This window comes from Rhamphochromis sp. 'chilingali' (assembly GCF_963969265.1).
Source record: "Rhamphochromis sp. 'chilingali' genome assembly, chromosome: 18".
Classification (NCBI taxonomy): domain Eukaryota; kingdom Metazoa; phylum Chordata; class Actinopteri; order Cichliformes; family Cichlidae; genus Rhamphochromis; species Rhamphochromis sp. 'chilingali'.
Genome location: NC_137945.1, coordinates 32,447,313 through 32,466,454, shown reverse-complemented (window position 1 = coordinate 32,466,454; position 19,142 = coordinate 32,447,313). Strand labels below are relative to the sequence as shown.

At 41.9% G+C, this 19,142-nt stretch overlaps 1 protein-coding gene across 1 annotated transcript in view; it reads left to right on the top strand.

The window, feature by feature from the left end:
• Positions 1-18,754, top strand: part of LOC308385898 (uncharacterized protein) — an 86,061-nt gene extending 67,307 nt beyond the window's left edge. Inside the window, exons 26-32 of the mRNA XM_080865091.1 lie at positions 908-952; positions 5,278-5,310; positions 6,680-6,835; positions 7,109-7,163; positions 8,342-8,536; positions 13,457-13,534; positions 14,026-18,754. Coding sequence (XP_080721217.1) covers positions 908-952; positions 5,278-5,310; positions 6,680-6,835; positions 7,109-7,163; positions 8,342-8,536; positions 13,457-13,534; positions 14,026-14,213 — 750 coding nt within the window. The 3' untranslated portion in view covers positions 14,214-18,754. The remainder of the gene's footprint in view (positions 1-907; positions 953-5,277; positions 5,311-6,679; positions 6,836-7,108; positions 7,164-8,341; positions 8,537-13,456; positions 13,535-14,025) is intronic.
• The last annotated feature ends 388 nt before the right edge of the window (positions 18,755-19,142 follow it).

The window sequence follows — 19,142 nt, the reverse complement described above, 5'->3', positions numbered from 1 at the left end:
GAGGTTTACACAGGTGGACATCAGAGGTTTACACAGGTAGACATCAGAGGTTTACACAGGTACACAGGTGGACATCAGAGGTTTACACAGGTGGACATCAGAGGTTTACAGAGGTGGACATCATCTAATTTAATTTATTTTGAACCTGCAGGACAATCAGATATAGTGTTACAGATGATCTATTTGACATTATTTTACAGCAGAGCTTTTGCTTGTTAACTAATTATCACTTTTTTAAATAGCATGAGTACTGAGTGTTCTCTGATACAGGCTTTAACTGGTAGATTTTCCTCAGTTCTTCTAATTTTAATAAGAACATTTTGAACACCCTGTTCTGACAGGATGACACAGCGGACAAAGATGTTTGCAGCAACTATTCAAGCGATTACTTCACTAATATGACTGCATTGGACTGCAGTGAGTATGTAGTATATTTAAGTAGCTCCAGTTTCTTAGAGCAAGTGTAAGAGGCCAAAGACGTCTAATGTAAGCTGATCTTTAATATAAAACCTCAGCTTTGCTGCAGCCACTGTTGTCTGCACTGGTTGCTTTTACATGCACTAATGGCAGACAGAGTGATGGCCCAGAGGAACAGAGAAAGCTCCTCTGGGTGCTTCCTCTGCTGCAGGATGTGGTTGGAAAACCACACAAATGAGATAAAAAAAAGTCAGGTTTGTTAAAGGTCACCAGCAGCCAATTCTTATCCCTTCTCACTCTGGCTTTCCCTTATTGGCTGCTAGTGGTAATCATGACCTTTTCTCCACTCCCCCTGTCCCTCTCTCACACACACACATATAAAATGAAGACATTAACAGGCACACACCAGTGCATACACACATTCAGCCCCACACACATGCAAACAAATTCACACAATCCTCCAGTCAATGATGAGGTATCTCTTTTGCAGGGGGAGCGAGGCAGAGACGGAGATCTCGGGAGTCCCGGCGTGTCGGTGAGTGTAGAATCCTTCTGCTTCCACTGGGTGGCAGCGGAGCTTATGTTTTCAAACACTGTGTTCAAAATGTGTGTTTCTTGTGTGTGTGTGCACAGTTACTTGAACCAAATGTCCCCACAAGGACACAGGGATGGGACTTACACGGAGCTAATTTAGGCTTACATCATGAGGTTACTTTAAACTAGTTTAGGTTGGGGAAAAATAGAGAATTGATGAAATTTGACCAAACCAGTATCTTGTTAGAATTTCTTTTCTTTAGCTATCTGTAGCTAATAAACTGGAGCCCTCAGAGAAATTCTCCCAAAGTCATTACAGTCCTTACAGATCAGGTCAAACGTTTGCACACATCCATCGTGAATGTGACTGTAACTGTAGGCTTTCTTTGTACTGTTCAAACGGTGGAATGATTGCACAGCATACATGCTTAGTGGCTGCTGAAAACAACAATTGGGTGCAAAGGTTTGAAATTGTTTTTGGATTTTTGAATTGTTTGATTTGGCCACCAACAAGCCACCAAACTCTAAATATTTTTTTAAGAGACCACGACAGTGGGTGAGAATGAGAATTATCACAACATTCATGCTCATCATGAGTTACTTACTGCCTGATTGTGATCTTATAAAGCACCTTAAAAAGCCTCTGTAAGAGCAGTGTTATATGGATTTCTGCTAAAAGAAAACAGTACATTAAAAACACAGTAACACCGAAAAGAAAAAGAGGGGAGTAAAACAGCAACAGTGCTTTACACAAAGAATCATAAAATCTAGTCTGGAAGCACATATTCAACAGCCACTCAGAGAGAGGTGACTAAGCTGAGTTAATATGCCTTGATAAGTGACCCTGGAGACAAACTCCAGGGGCCCTCGTGGCAAAGCCCCAGCCAGCTTCGTTGTTCAGGCTCAAGCTAAGATCCACATTATTGAGGATCACAGTGCCACAGTTCAGATTCTTGGCAACAGCGAGGAGGGCCCAGAGGAGACACCGTGTCAGAATAGGCTGAAATACAGACGTTTAACTGAAAATCAATGGTCAGTTTACAGGTTTCGATGGCGTGAACTGGCGAACAAATCTGAAGGTGATGATTAGAGAGACAGACAGCAGCTCTAGGACTGCTGGAAGTGCAATAAAAAGACACATTTTACAGCTCAGTCTAATAACTTTAGCTCACACAACACCATGATTGATTTGCTCAGGGAGGTAAAATTAATGATATTTTATCTATGTCTAATAACATCAGTCATACAAGGAGAAACCTCTCGTTGCTCCGTTAGCAGCTATTTTCTCTCAGGTTCATTTGTTTCTGTGTAAAATGCTCCGCAGATGTAGAACGACATGTACAAATATATCTTTAAAAAACACACAAGCAAAAATAACGTGTGAATTTATATTGACGTATATGTAAACAAGTCACTAATTACCAAGATAGCTTGTTCACATACTTGCTTTGGCAGCTGTGACTTGTCAAAGAAGAAAAAGCAGAAGTATTACTAATAACATGAGTAATATCAGCATGTGGAACCTGAAGCAGATAAATATAATTTAGCTACTTTGTTGTTCTTATCGTGACATGGAGGAAGGCCTGCTAGTGATAAGCTCGCTAGATACAGGAGCTGAAGAACCACTCCTGGGTGGAACGCAGAACTGACTGTGAGCCATGTAAAGTATTGTTTGTAATAAACAAACAATAGGAGCTCTACATGATATTTACTATAAGAAGAAATCTATTAGATGTAATTGTGAAACACTCCGTTATCCATCAGAGAGAGGCAAGAAACAGCTGCAGAGACAGAACAACTGCTAATGCTGAATAGATGGAATTGTTGTAGTTGGGGAGTATTTTCAAGCTGTTGGCAGATGATTGTTCCTGGCAACAAGGTGAAATGAGATTAGAGAAGCAGGGCAGTATAATAGAACTAGCATGTTTTCCACATTGCAATTATCATCTTTAATGAATGTCAATAAACACAATAAGAAAACATAAAAATCAGAATGTTTCCACCTAATCTATGTAATTGAAGTGTTTATCAGTAGGTATTGATCCCTGAGGCATTGCCCCTCACGTTCCAAGACAAGGATTTGACAGTAAACTTGGAGGTGTGTGCACTGCAGCAGCCATGTTGCATCACACTGAGCCACGGCTGTGTGGTTATGCGTGCGACACTGGAGACACATGAATGTCTCAGCATGCAGCTTAATGTTCACACTCTGTAATTCCTTAGTGTCGAGAATAGCCCAGCCTCCATGTGATGTGCACTCTAGGCTAAATGCATCAGCGGTGAATCACAAGCGTGTCACCTCTGAAATGAATTTGATATTTTTGTCTTCAGACACACTTCCTAATTCCTGCTGGCTAAAATGAATATGATTGTAGTTCGAGGGAACAAGGGCGGGTGTGCCCCTGTTTCCCAAGAGGAAGTGATGAAGCTGTCACTTTGGTACCTAAGGGATGTTTCTTGTGCAACATACTATGTCATTGATTAGTCTGTTACTGACCCTTATTATGTCTGTATTGCACCCATGCACTTTATGGCTACAGCTTGCTAAATTAGCTTGCTAGTGTTAGCTGGTGACGTCCAAAAATCCATCACTGATGCTCCAACAGGTGGCATCATGGTGGCTACAATACCTTTCACACACAGTCTGTGGAGTTAACTGCGTACATTCAGTGCTAGCATTTATGAGGAAGCTTTTAGAGACCAATGAGGTAAAGTAACAAAGCAGCAAACTTAAAAACCTTTATCCCTCTTGACAGCACTGGCTCTTTACTTGGAATGACTCTAAATCCATAATTATAATTCTTTAGTAAGACCCTACACACACACACACACACACACACACACACACACACACACACACACACACACACACACACACACACACACACACACATGATGTTACTGCAACAGAAAATAAACAATAGTAATAATGCTATCTGTCAGATTTCTCAATAGCTTTGTTTGGAGCATTGATTCAAGTCAAAATACAAATGCACAGAGGTGGTTTTTGCAACCATAATTACACAGAATTACACAATATTTATGTGTGTACATTTGTATGTGGTTTTTGTGATAGCCACGGGGTTAATTCTGCTGAGAATTTCTGGAACCTGAACACATTAACCTTAGTTTGCTGAGTTGAGTAACTGCTGTAGTGGACGTTGAGTCTCCCGAGCTGAACATTTTACATTGCTCAACATGTAGGGTAATTAAAGATGTTGGGTTAGGGGTTATTTTTTGCAGTTTTCAATCCTGTCTTTCTAAACTTCTATCCATGCTACAATAAACATTCCCTACGTAAAACAAGACCTTCCGTCTAGACTAAATTTTAACAACACAAGACATGGGCTGTTTATTCATTAATTCATTGAATAATTCAATTGAAGGCTCTTTAATTATTCTACGAAGTGTAAGCTGCAAGGTCTTGCAAGGCTGTTCATATTAGCTTTATGGATTTGTGTGTTTGGTCTATATTATTAACCTAAAAAATGATGAAACACTTGTGGACACTGATTGATGACCAATGACAAAGAAGGGTAACTGAAACTCTTGAATTCTGTAAAACTGAAACCACAAAAGCTGTGAGTCCTTTGACTGGAAAGCTCAGTTTTTGTGTGAAGTGCATCCACACAGTGACTTGAATAGAAAGCAACAAAGAGCTGCAGTTTGAGCAGAAACAGAAACGGCTACTGAACATGCATGAACATTTCCCAACACCAACAGTGTCGCACTGCTGGATGCATTCTCGAGTCTTTGAGTGGATGTCTGTAGGGTTTTTGACCTTAATTTCACATTGATTTTCTTCCTGTTACATCAGCAGTGCGGGTGATTGAGAAAGTTCCTTTGGCAGATTGTGCTGTAAGCCCCTGGCATTATGGCTTTAGTAAGGTTTCTTAGAGTTTCTTTCCTAAAATGATTGAAATCAATTACCTGGTCATGAAAGAAAGAGGAAGTCTGGAGCAAAAAGGGAAGCATTTCATGGAAAATGGAACATACCAACCTATCTGTAATTCAGCAGTGTAGAAGCTTTATAGAACTGTGGTTACCACTGGATCGTGTTTTTAGGGGCTAAGAAATCCACATTTTCATCACATTACAACAAAGAGAAAGAGGTGGGGAAAAATCTTTATAAAATGCATTACAATAACCAATCTAAGTCATCGGTTTGACAGAAAAGAGCAGTTCTGCATCAGCAATGCAGAGCAGCTCATGTAGTTTCTCTGACATACTGTCTTTGATGTAAGCAGAAGTTTCTAACTGTCTTTCTCTATTTTCCCCTCCTCTCGTCCTCCCCTCCCTCCCCACTCTCTTTTCTTCTTCCGTCAGGGCGAAGTGGGACCCAGGGGATGGAAAGGAGAGGTTTGTCGAGACTTTGCGGTATTAGATATAATCCATTCTGTCTTATTCTGCACCACAGTGAGAAGGCCTGTCAAGCCTGCATGGCTGCTATAAAAGACTTACAGAGCCAGTACCTTCAGGCCTGTGGAAATCTGGGCCCCCGGGCAGAAATATACATCACAAAAGCACTCTTTCCCTAAGATGCACACATCTGCAAATCAAACACTTACTCTACTGTCTGCAGAATCACAATTTAAGGAGATACAACTTCCCTCAGTCGCTGCCATTTGTAGGACATCAAAACATATCTGCTTTTTGATCATTAGAAAAGCAGATATGCAAAGCTTCACTGTTATTCACTGTTTACTAAAGCTCCTTTAAGACTGTCATTGCCCTACACCTATATCTGCCAAACCTTTCGCCCGTGCGTGGCACACCTGCAGGTTGACAACAACAGCAGCCTATAAAGTCATTGTACTTGTTCTTAGGCAGGTTTACAGAAACTAGTTTCTCTTGACTGACAAAGCATTTGTATTTGTCACAAATTCTGTCAGTTGAAATACCAGATTCGATCAGTTTCAGCTAGCTAGCTGTTCAGCTAGCTAGCGTTGGAAACTTTTATTGTTTCCAACTGACTTGATCTAAACTAAGAAAGCTGTAAAGGTTTTATTACACCCTGGTATAGCAGATGTCAGAAGACTGAGGGAAAAGCTGTATGTCCGAGCCATGTGGATGAAAGTTGCTGTATTAACATGTTTTCACACCCAGGGTGTCAAATGCTGCTGTTTTTGTCAGAGCCACTGGTGTATCAAAGATTTCGTAGACCGGCTGCTGCAATATTGGACTGAATGGAGCAAGGCAGAGAGGAATGAAGGATGACAGAGCACCAGTGCTATTGAACTATTGTGGTTTTGGTTCAAATGTCTTCTCACAGCACCGTGAATGTTAAAAAAATCAAAAAATCTCATTCTATGTGTACATGTGGCAAGTTGGGATACCCACCTCACTATTGCTGGAACAGCTCAAAAGAGACCTTGCGTGTCACTCATGGACGCCCCAAAAATGATTTGAGATTGAGGATGAGTTTGCAGTGTCTGACTGCCGAGCTAACACCAATGTTGATATGCTACGATGTTTTAAATTCTTACATTACAAGAGAAAGGCTTTTGAATGAGGACAAACCTGTGTTTGACACAGGTAACAGTATCCCAGGTAGTTCACTGTTATTACCTATTACACAACCTTCCAACAAGCCTTCGTATTATTTATCTGCTTATGCAGTTGTTAGGAGTGTTAAGAAAAAGTGTTTAGCAGTCAGTAATTGCAGATCAGTTTTACTGTTTCTCTCTTTAGAGTGTGACTTTTTTGTGCTCTTTTGTTGCTGCTTCAGAAAGGAGTGACAGGTGATACGGGCCCCAGAGGACCCGATGGAAAGAAGGGTGACATGGGCCACATGGGTGTCATTGGTCCCAGGGGATTTCCCGGACAGGATGGGTCGCCAGGCCAACCGGGCCAACCAGGCCAACCGGGATATCCTGGCAAACCTGTAAGTGTGCCTCCTTTCTTATCTGATGTTAACAACCATAGCAGTGAGAATAAAAAAGGACTGAAAAATGCTGGAGAAAGGACACTTTCCTGCCACACCTGGAGAGGTCAGGGTTGGGAGTTACTGTGACACTGCTGTCAGTGTGTGTGAGCTACATGAAGATGGAGAACTGAGCATTGAGAAGATCCTCTAAATCTGCAGGCACGAGCCAGAGCATGTTTTCCAAGTCCCAGAGTGGCTTCAGCTGAATCAAAGTGTAATTGTGTGTTCCAGGGTAAGCCTCCCTCAGACGAACATCTCGTAAAGCTCTGCACTGATGTTCTGCGTAGTAAGTATTTGTTTGTGTTCACATCACTCTGCGGTGCAAAAACCAAAGCCGCAGTTGTCTCAAACATGCATTTCACACAATAGCTTTTCATCCATATCCACTTGTTGCAGTAAATTGGCGAATGGGCTTAGTCTAGTTTAAGTGCAGTTGTTTTGTAAAAGACAGTCTTAAACTCAGAATGAACGTGTTAGTCGTGATAAATCACCTCCTTCCTGTTTTTAGCCTTTGACGTAAAGAAGAATCCAGTGAATGTTTTTTTCTCACAGCTCCTTTTTTCCCACCCATAGATAAAATAAAAGATGGATACTGTACTGTCACCTGCTGGTTTGTAAAGTCCTGTTCTGAAGCCTTGAGATGACATTTCCAATGTTGCCATCTCAGTGTTTTGAAACTGGATGTGACAAATGAGGCGTGGATGTGGCTGTGAAAGCATACACTCATGGACACGAGCTGAATAATGTTCTTTTCTGCCTCTTACAACAACCAAAGGTTTCAGAACTGGTTTAATGTTGGATTCAGTGTAACGAAATTAGTATTTCAGTATTTTGCTGACTTCTGTAGGGTCATATGGCTTTTTGTCTCTTAGTGGCCATTTCAAAAATGCAAAATTAAGACAATTCAGCATGTTGTCTGAATAAAGTCTTATGTTGTCTGTACTATCAGGCTTTTTAACTGCTGCTCACAGTCCTGTCTGTCTGCTGTTTTGGGCTAAGCTTTTAGTACAAACCTAAAAAATACAGAGACTGCCTATAGATTCATATTATAAGACTGAATAACTGCAACTACGAGTCTAAAGCTGGCAATTACATGCTGTAGATTATAAGACGCATTAAGCAAAACAAAACAGTCAGATAAGTCAAACTTGACTCAGCTCATTCTTCGTGCTTGCTCCACTTCTGTACCATAGATTCATTAATGTTGAATTCTCTGCAGCTGCTCTATTCCCGTGTTCTACTGCGCGACTGACAGCCTTGAGTTTGAAATCCGCTTCGTAAGCATGTCTCTTAACAGGTGCCATTTTACAGCATGGCACAACCAGAATTCATACATAAGGCGGACGGTCAATTTTTGAGAAAATTAAAGGATTTTAAGTGCGCCTTATAGTGCGCAAAATACAGTGTATTGTTAAAGTGTGTAACAAAAGCAGATTCTTCTCATGTTGTGGCTGTGCCCTACAGACCAGCTGCCAGCATTGCTACAGAGCCTGACTCCTCACTCTAGGTGTGAACCCTGCCAGGGTGTGAAGGGTCCTCCAGGTGAGCCAGGAGCACCGGGACCCAAAGGCTCCATGGGAACTCCAGGCTACCCTGGCAGAAATGGCGCTCCTGGTTACCCAGGACCTCCTGGAATACAGGGCCCCGCAGGCCTCAAAGGTTTGATATGACACAGTTTCTTAAAGTTATGAACCAGTACCTTCAGACAGGTTTATGTTGTCTGTACACAAAGCTTCCTCTCACCAGTGTTATATCTGCTCCACTGTGACAAAAAGCTCCATTCTGGCTCTTCACTCTGATGAAAACAAGGCAATAAGTAACAACACAGCATCACAAAGAAGCGATGGGACAAAATTTACGACCGCTTTCATCAACAGTTAAAATCAAAACAGTGTCAATGATGAACAAATTGGATGTGTTGATGTTCACTGTACCCCATAAAACAAGATCATTAAACAAGCGAACATCAGTGAAAGTCAGCAGAGCAAAAGACAACAAATGCTCCACACCCATCTCAGCGAGCTGTCTGTGATTTATCACCACTTCAACACAGAGAGTGGCTAATCAGCTGTGGAAGATACCACTCCACTGCTGTGTAGCATTTTAACTTGTTAGGCCAGCCATGCAGCGACTTTGGAGGAGCTGGTTGAGAACATTAAGGGAAGACACTGAATAATTCTGTGCCCTGGATGTGCACATATCCAGTGTACAGGTACAGTGGGGCAAAAAAGTATTTAGTCAGCCACCAATTGTGCAAGTTCCCCCACCTAAAATGATGACAGAGGTCAGTAATTTGTACCAGAGGTACACTTCAACTGTGAGAGACAGAATGTGAAAAAAAAATCCATGAATCCACATGGTAGGATTTGTAAAGAATTTATTCGTAAATTAGGGTGGAAAATAAGTATTTGGTCACCTCAAACAAGGAAAATCTCTGGCTCTCACAGACCTGTAACGTCCTCTGTAAGAAGCTTTTCTGTCCCCCACTCATTACCTGTATGAATGGCACCTGTTTGAACTCATCATCTGTATAAAAGACACCTGTCCACAGCCTCAAACAGTCAGACTCCAAACTCCGCCATGGCCAAGACCAAAGAGCTTTCGAAGGACACCAGGAAAAGTATTGTAGACCTGCACCAGACTGGGAAGAGTGAATCTACAATAGGCAAGCAGCTTGGTGTAAAAAAATCAACTGTGGGAGCAATTAGGGCTGCTCAATTAATCGAATTTTAATCACGATTACGATCTGGGCTTTCAACGATCATTAAAAATGACTGAGCCGATTATTAGCCCCTCCCTAATTTATCCGCGACACCTTAAAGGCCGGTCCGTGAAAATATTGTCGGGCATAAACCGTCCGTGGTGCAAAAAAGGTTGGAGACCGCTGATTAAGAGGACCCGAGGGAAGCTCGGAAAGCTAAGCAGAAGTTATTTGGAGAGTGACTGCCGTTGGTTGAAAAGAGAGTTTAAAAAAAAAAAAAACTTCAGTGGTGTTGCACACTATTTTATATTATTTTTTTAAAGTCATTGTTAACCCTTTAAAGCCGGTCAGAGCAGCACGCTCCGTTTTGTGTAACTATTGTTAAATCCCTGTAGAACCTGAACCGTGTAAGCTAGCACAATAATTTGTTTTGCATATGAAACCGGAGGAGTTGTACTTACATCTGATGCCATCAGCTTGTCCTCGGTCACGGTTTCGTTCCACATATAGCTTTGCAAAAATTGCATAAAAAGCGCTTGCAGGAACAAAAACATAATATTCCAGAAACACGCTTTGTGATCCGATCAGCTGTTCGTAACACTTCCCACAGTGAAATGATGCACCTGCTGTTTTCTTTGCAAATCTGCATCATAGGATTGTTTTTTGTTTTTCCTGCAGTATATAAAAATTGCTGTATCTCCAAAATAAAACTATGAAGACACTCAAAATAAATTTCCTGTTGTTGTAAACTATTTTTTGCAACTTTATTGTATTTAAAGTTTTGAGGGATAAGCCTCTTAAATTTCTCCAAGTAGAAATATATGTAAACAAAACAAAAGCGATTTTCAATTTTTTTTGTAGTTTATTGCACTTTTTTGCAATTTATGTAATTACTATGCACTTAATGCATACATATTATTAAAATATGGGCTATAACAGTTGTATTGATGTATAGCAACTTGAAATGCTCCCACAAATGGCACTACAGCATGTAAAAAAAAATAATATAAGCTCTGTTGGACTTGGTTCTATAGTAGGTCTTAAAGGGTTAAATAAATATCGTCAAATAATCGTGATCTCAATTTCAGTGAAAATAATCGTGATTATCATTTTTGCCATAATCGAGCAGCCCTAGGAGCAATCATCAGAAAATGGAAGACATACAAGACCACTGATAATCTCCCTCGATCTGGGGCTCCACGCAAGATCTCATCCCGTGGGGTCAAAATGATCATGAGAACGGTGAGCAAAGATCCCAGAACCACACGGGGGGACCTGGTGAATGACCTGCAGAGAGCTGGGACCAAAGTAACAAAGGTCACCATCAGTAACACACTACAACGGCAGGGAATCAAATCCCGCAGTGCCAGACGTGTTCCGCTGCTGAAGCCAGTGCATGTCCAGGCCCGTCTGAAGTTTGCCAGAGAGCACATGGATGATACAGCAGAGGATTGGGAGAATGTCATGTGGTCAGATGAAACCAAAGTAGAACTTTTTGGTATAAACTCAACTCGTCGTGTTTGGAGGAAGAAGAATACTGAGTTGCATCCCAAGAACACCATACCTACTGTGAAGCATGGGGGTGGAAACATCATGCTATGGGGCTGTTTTTCTGCCAAGGGGACAGGACGACTGATCCGTGTTAAGGACAGAATGAATGGGGCCATGTATCGTGAGATTTTGAGCCAAAACCTCCTTCCATCAGTGAGAACTTTGAAGATGAAACGAGGCTGGGTCTTCCAACATGACAATGATCCAAAACACACCGCCCGGGCAACAAAGGAGTAAGAAGCATTTGAAAGTCCTGGAGTGGCCTAGCCAGTCTCCAGACCTCAACCCCATAGAAAATCTGTGGCGGGAGTTGAAAGTCCGTGTTGCTCGGCGACAGCCCCAAAACATCACTGCTCTCGAGAAGATCTGCATGGAGGAATGGGCCAAAATACCAGCTACTGTGTGTGCAAACCTGGTAAAGACCTATAGTAAACGTTTGACCTCTGTTATTGCCAACAAAGGTTATGTTACAAAGTATTGAGTTGTATTTTTGTTATTGACCAAATACTTATTTTCCACCCTGATTTACGAATAAATTCTTTACAAATCCTACCATGTGGATTCATGGATTTTTCTTTCACATTCTGTCTCTCACAGTTGAAGTGTACCTCTGGTGCAAATTACTGACCTCTGTCATCATTTTAGGTGGGGGAACTTGCACAATCGGTGGCTGACTAAATACTTTTTTGCCCCACTGTAATTGTACAACTGTCAGTAATAGTTTAATTCATTTTAAGTTTATTTATGTATCACAAACCATACTGAGTGGAGAAGGCATTTTTCGTCTGAACTCTGCACACATCTGAATCTGCCAGTAGCCCTTTGTTAAATGCAGTGTGATTAAAAAAGCGAGCTATGCCTAACCAATCCAGGAACTCCTTGACCCGGGATATAGGATAACAAAACGTTCTCACTCCCAAAGCGTCGGAAGGTTGGTGGTTCAATCCCTGGCTCCTCCAATCTGCATGTCAAGTATCCTTGTGCAAGATACTAAGCCCCAGTTCTCCGATGCATCCATTGGAGTGTGAGTGCAGTTAGAAAAAGCAGTAAGTTCAGAGAAAGTGTGATTGGGTGATCATGGCTTTTTTATAGAGCACTTTGACGACTCCGGGAGAGTAGAAAAGAATAAGAATCAGTCCATTTCCTATATTACGAGTTTGGAAAAACGAGGAAACATGAGAACTGTTTGGAATGAATCTACACATGTAGGTTTATTTTACTTAAATCGCTTTGGAAAACACCATCTAACACGATTAAGGTGGTGGTTAAGATTAGGGATAAGGTTAGGGTTAGGGCTGGAATACATGGCTGGAGCGTGTATTACTGCGGGAGTGTCATTGTATTCGATGTCATTCACAATCCGCCGTGTATCATGGGAACGGCCACCTTTCGCGTTCCCATGGGACGCCTCGGGATGTGACAAGTTGTCGGTATGTTACACGTCGGGAGTGAGAACCACCTCGGGATAAAGATCAAACTGTGACACCTCGTTCACCTTGCGATAGTCAATACAGAATCCTATAGACTCTTTTTTTTCTACCACAGGAACTATGGACCGTGCACTGTGTGACTCTTTCAGCCCTATGAGTAATTTGTCTTTTGTGCTCAGGTAACCAATAGGGCCTTAAACATACTGTCACGCCAAGGCTCTCTGGGCCTGTGTGAGATGGCAGGCAGCCCACCGCCATAGCCTGAAACACCTCCAGGAAGGACTGGGGGTCATCTGCCTTCCTGTTTGGTGTAGCACCACCACCAGAGCAGGAGGCGATGAAGTAGCCCCAGACTGAGCAACCAGGTTCTCCAGCACCCATGTCTGTCACTTAGCCTGGGTGTCCAGCTGCCGCTCATTTGCGACCATCACCACCATCTGAGCCAGTGCCTTAACTGGCTGCAGTACCTGTGGGTTCAACATGTCACAGTCATTCAGCCGACCCGACCATTAAACTCCTGCCACCATATTGGACTCGACTCATATGCTGTTTTTCTGATATGTTGTGTTAGTTTTATGTCAGACAAAACATGATGGAAAGATTTCAGAAAGTTTAGCTTTTTAAAACTGGGAAGGGCGCAAATCGTTTTTCACAGTACGGTATACGAATATCTCCCACTGCGACCTCACTTTTGGAGTCAGCCTCTAGTTGCAAGGAGAGCCACTGAACCTTTTGGTATCGTTTCCTTTTTCAGCATGGGAAGTTATTGTTTGCATGGAAAACAGACGTAAAATGTCCCCAAAACTCAAATTTACAGAAAACATGGCATTTTTGTTCCCGAAGCTCTCAGTCTGAATCTAATGTTAGTTTTTAAACACAGACCTATCATATCCCCAGGTGACATGGGACCCAGAGGGTTGAAAGGCAGAAAAGGAGATGGAGACCAGGGACCACCAGGACCACCTGGACACCAAGGTATGTTTCATTGTGCACATATTAACCTATTAACTGCTTTTACAATCCCATAACCTCCACACTGGTACTACCCTCTATTATTCACCTATGCCAGGAACTTTACCTGAGAGTTCTGGAAAATGTGTGAAAGCTCTAAGTAGTGTGGATGTTTAATAAATGCCACAAATATACCACGAAAATGAACTTGAATGATATCCCATTCTTAATTTTAATATAGTGTACATTTATGTACACTTATAAATGTACATTTAAGTACGTTTATAAGGCTCTTCTATCTGCTGACCCCACTCTGTCATTTTATGTGGTTGACCACTTTGTGGCTGAGTTTTTGTTGTTCCCACCCACTGTGTCATAATACCACTGTGGAGTTGTTGCATTATTTTGTAAACCTATGATCTAACTGACTTGAACTTCCTAATTCAATTATCACTGACCTAAATTAGGCTAAGTACAGAGGTGGTTCTTATTTCAATCTTTTCTTTTCCCTCCAGGGATTCAGGGTCCCCGTGGCTTTGATGGGATTGGCCAGCCGGGCAACCAGGGAATCCCAGGCAAACCGGGCCCCCCGGGAGATCCTGGCAAAAGGGGTAGCCCAGGACTTCCAGGGGTTTGTGACATCTCTATGTGCTATCAGACCTACAATCTCAGGGAACACTACAGCAAAGGACCACACATCTGATGACATGGGAGTGAGAGAGGTTGCGTTTGACTTGGCACACACTGCTGACACCTTTAAGACAGAGATATCTGCAGCCAAGGCAGTTGTAACCTCATGAGCTGGTATGAACAGAAATAGGGAGGGCATTGATTCATGATCACTGAATTCATGATCAAAGAGGGTCAAGCTGGCTAGCGTCCTAGATATTTTAAACTTCTAAAGTTTAAATAGTGAATTCTAAATCCTGATTGAGTCAGACGAACACCAAGAGCTGTAACTGAGTCGCATTGTTTTTGTCAGTGTAAGAGGCAAGAAGGCCAGGAATCTGAATAATAATAAATATGTCTACCTCCTTGTTTACCTGAATTACTGTTTAAGTTAATGATACAGAAGGCAAATATGATTAATACCCTCAATAAATATGTATAACCTCTATTAATTAAATCGTGGGCTAATGTGAGAAAAGCACAATTACTATAAACTGCATATTAAAATATTAAAGAAATAGAAAAGGATCAGTTCTTATGCTGTGCTTGGAACCTCTGCTTTTCTACTGAGGATCAGCCAGTGAGGTTATTTCTGTCGTCTGTGCAGCTCTGCCTCTGAGAAATGATGCCATCTGCAAATGGTAAAAAGTGCAGCACCTGCCGCGATGATGAATCAGGATCTGTTGTATGGAACACATTTTCACATGATTATGTTGTGGTTCGCTAAACGCTTTGGTCAAACATATGAATTTAAACAAAGTTCAAAGGTTCATAACTGATAAAGATCTTGACCTCCTTCAGGTGCACAGTACATGTAATCACTAAAGGTGGAAAAACATATTTATGTCATGTTTTGTGCACAGAGCATCACAATTTGTTCAAATCCAAAGCTGTGACAGATGGGTTGTTTTTGTTTTCATGAAACCTGTTACTGCTTTTAATCTGTCATATTTGTTTTCTTGTTTGCCAGTATTATGTATTCACTTTGCATTCCTTTTGTGTTCATGTGGATTACTGTAAAACCTCTGTCAGTGGCCTTAATTCACCTCATCTGCAGAATGAACAAGTCCTTTATATTTGAAGCTTAGATTAAGTTCTTTCTTCTTCTTTCAGGTGTGTATTTTATTTTAAAAACAAACTCTAATTGTAATATTGCTGCTTAAGCCACTTGCAAGTGAAAAGGTCATCCATGTCTTCAACATTATCCATCGTGTTTCTGCTTTGGATTTCTTTTCTCTATTTTTAATACCGTTAAAATCATTAATTATTTCTAGTCACTTTCCTTTTTCAATCATTTATTCTGCCTTATAAATTATACAGCTTTTTTTTTTTTTATCTTAACAGTCTCCAAACACCTCACAGGGCACAATCCATCACATCCTAGACCCCCTTTTAATTTGAAATTACTGGAGGAAGTGTGGAGTTTTATTAATTTCAACCTGAAAAAACAAAAACTAAAAAAAGATATATGATTCAGACTCACGGGAGTCTGACTAGTGAGTACTGTAGTAATATTATTATTCAAACACACCCTTATAGTTGAGAATTAAAAACAAACTATTCCTAATGATAAAGCTAAGAATAAGAAAATTTAGCACAGGTCAATGTACTGATAAAAAAAACATCTATATCGTGGTTTTCAAAGATATATTATTGCAGCAGTGAATATATTTGGCAACATGTTGCTATTTAGAATTTTTTTTACAAAAATGAAACGCCTATAACAGCGTTGGAACAGAAAGTTATGATACGGATGCAATTTACAAACATCAAAACAGTATAAATGTTATTTTTAAATAGGTTTTACTTTGTCAATGCATACAATGTCCTTTTTTAAATTTATTCATATTTGGAGAAAACGCTCACATTTACTGTAGACAATCAGAATACTGCATTAAGAGGAAATGTCTCTGTGACCTCATGAAGCAAAACTTCTTACCCTCATTATGCAGACTATCTATAAATATGTGAACTGACCAACCTTTGGTCCCAGGCTCAGCTGGAGCAGCAGCAGTTGTTTGGACTTCAAGTTTGGGTTCATAGGCTGCCGCTTGGTTAATTGTTACCACAAAGGCCCCAGTGCTCCATAGAATACTTTCTTGGTCTTACACAGCGTCACAGTCACAGAACAATGAACTGAATTAGGCATCCTTCTTAAATGTAAGTATGTTTAGTCGTCCTACAGCAGGATCACAATGTGAACAAATTCATTTTACAATTATATGTTAATAGTTTTGCGATACAGTACAAAACATAGCATTTTAATGCTAACAGGCTAACATTTAAATATTCCTTTTATTGTGTTTTTTAATTAACAAATTCTCTCCATTCTTTACCCAACTGATAGCTAACAGTTAACAAAATCAACTCTGCTTAGCTGTGTACAGAAATGAGTGGAAAGATGGAGCCTAATAGGGCAGTTTTATCAGATCCAGGTAGACGGACTTAGCATGATGCAGCTTATCCTTGCTAACTGTTCTAGACAAAATTCAGTGAGCATTTTCATACAGGAATAATCAGTGAAACAATGAATGCAAGTACTGGGACACAATATGGTAATTATTTTTTCACACAACATCTCCGTCAGCATTTGTACAAGGTGTTTGTTTTCATAGGGAACGGCTCCCAGAGATCCCCAATTCCACGTATGGTTAGGATTGATAAGGCATGTTATCACTTGTAGACTGGAAGGCTTTACAATTTAGGAAGCCAATTTCCCAACAAGTCTGGTGTTTAAGATTTTTAATTTTTCACTTGTCAGAATAAACTTGGCAAGATTCATATGACTGCTGCGAGTGGGGATAGAGTACAGTTAAACTGAGTTTTTAAAACCCCAGCAATAAAATTCTGACCAGTGCCTTCACCATGATGAACGGCTTTTAAAACATCCAAATTCATTTTTGCAGAAAAATTAGTGTCTACAACAAGTGAGTCCAATATCCATTAATATGTGTATAGGCTATAAATAGATATGAAAGTAGTTTATCCTCATTTGTCTGAAAATGAAAAACATTTACCCATTTGTAGAAATAATGGGATTTTCATCAGGCAACTCTTTCAGATTAGAACATTTAAATGCAGCCATTTTGCATTCATTGGTTTCCACTGAGTAATATGACATAAACATTAACATAATGTTAATAAGTTTATATTGCGCATAGTTATTAACTGATCACTCATCTGAATTTGTTTCTTTGTTTGGTTCCTGTCCAAAGTGTAATTATTGTTGAATATGTATAATCAGAAATGTCAGTTTGGGAGTTATTTCCTGTTTTCACCGTCCTATTTATGCGAATGCACAAATGTGTGTTAACAAGCATGTGTTTCTCTTCAGCAGTCAATGCTGTCAAAAAGATGCTAAAACTTTCCTGTCATTGTGTTGCTATACACAATGTGCTTTGAGGTAGCAGCCAAGAAGGGTGTAGTTTGTGTCTGTGAACACCCGTGTGTACACCTGTGTGGATGAGAGCACTTGTATTCAAAAGGTTTCTCCATGTAACGATATGCTAGGGAGTGTGGGGAGCTATAGCCCCGTCCCCCAGGGCATGAAGCAGGTATGAAAGAGATCCAGGCCCCAGACATCCAGAGGCCCCAGAGTATGACAACCCAAGGAGGACCACCAGGGGGGCAACCGTGCCACCCTCCTGGGAAGAGCTGAGGAGAGCCCCAGATGAGGGGTCACCCAGCAGCCACGGAGCAGAGGCCAGAGGGGGTTGCAGTGACGTGCCTGTGGGCTCTGCCAGCAGCCAGCTGTGCCAGAGAGGACCGAGCCCTAGGCCCAGAGACCAGAGGGCCCCCCACCCCCCAGGGCCCAGTTGAATCACAGGCGCCAGGTGCTGCCAAGCAGCCACCTGGAGTGAGCTTGTACATACATGACCACCCAGCCCCAGCCCCAGACACCAAGAACCACCAACGCACTGACGTCTGAGGGCATCCGCCACCGGCAGGGAGTGTGGTGGGGAGATAAGCCCTCATACCTCGGAGGGCCTGAGATGTTCCCAGAGAGGTGGAGTCTAAGACCCGACCTGACACATAGACACAGACGAACAGGCGCACACAGACAAACGTGCATTCCAACCCTCATGCACACATATACAAATACTCGACAATCACCCGATGTGGAGAAAGACACAAATAGACACTGTACACACAATCACACTCCCCAAACATACTTTATACCCCAGGTCCAGGTACCCTAGCCCCCAGAGGGGGAAACCACACCTAGACCCAGGAGATGTAACCCTTTTCCCTGGGTGGAGGCAAGCAGACCGCCGCCGTATCTGCAGTAGCAGGGAGGCCCCACATCCCAGAACCCAATCGGACGGCCAACACCTCCCGACGGTTAACAGAGAACGGGGGTGAGTGAGGAACCCCAACCCCCCTCCACCCGCTCATATGTAGTGTTGCTGCGTGCTGTTCTAAAGTGCATTTAAAACACAGGAGGGCATGGTGCTTCCTGCCAGAGAGCAGCACGGCTCCTCCCGAAAACCCTCAGCATTTAAAATTGAGGGTAGGGCACCAGTGCCAGAGATGGGTTTGAATACACAGACCATCCTCTGGACGCTGTATAACGTGCACCCCCCCCCCCCCCCCCCCCCCCCCCCATGTGGATGTCTAGGTTTCGGAATAAAATTGAGGCACAGGCGGCCAGAAGGGGACAGAGGGGGAGTGCCTCTCCTGCACCCTGGTGAAACACCTGCACCCCTAGTCTTGCATGTGTGGTTGATTGTGGTGGAGCGGGAAGACGGAGGCAGTAAATATTTCTTTCAAAATAAGACACACAACTACAACACGGGAAAAGACCCAGGGAAACCGAGTTAACGATAAAAACCCTGAAAACCATAAATTTCACACCCAAGCCTGAACTCTCACGGCCTGGCACCAAAGAACTCACGGACCGATACCGGTCTGTGGCCCGGGGGTTGGGGACCGCTGTTCTAGATTAGCTGAAGGCCTTTCAGGG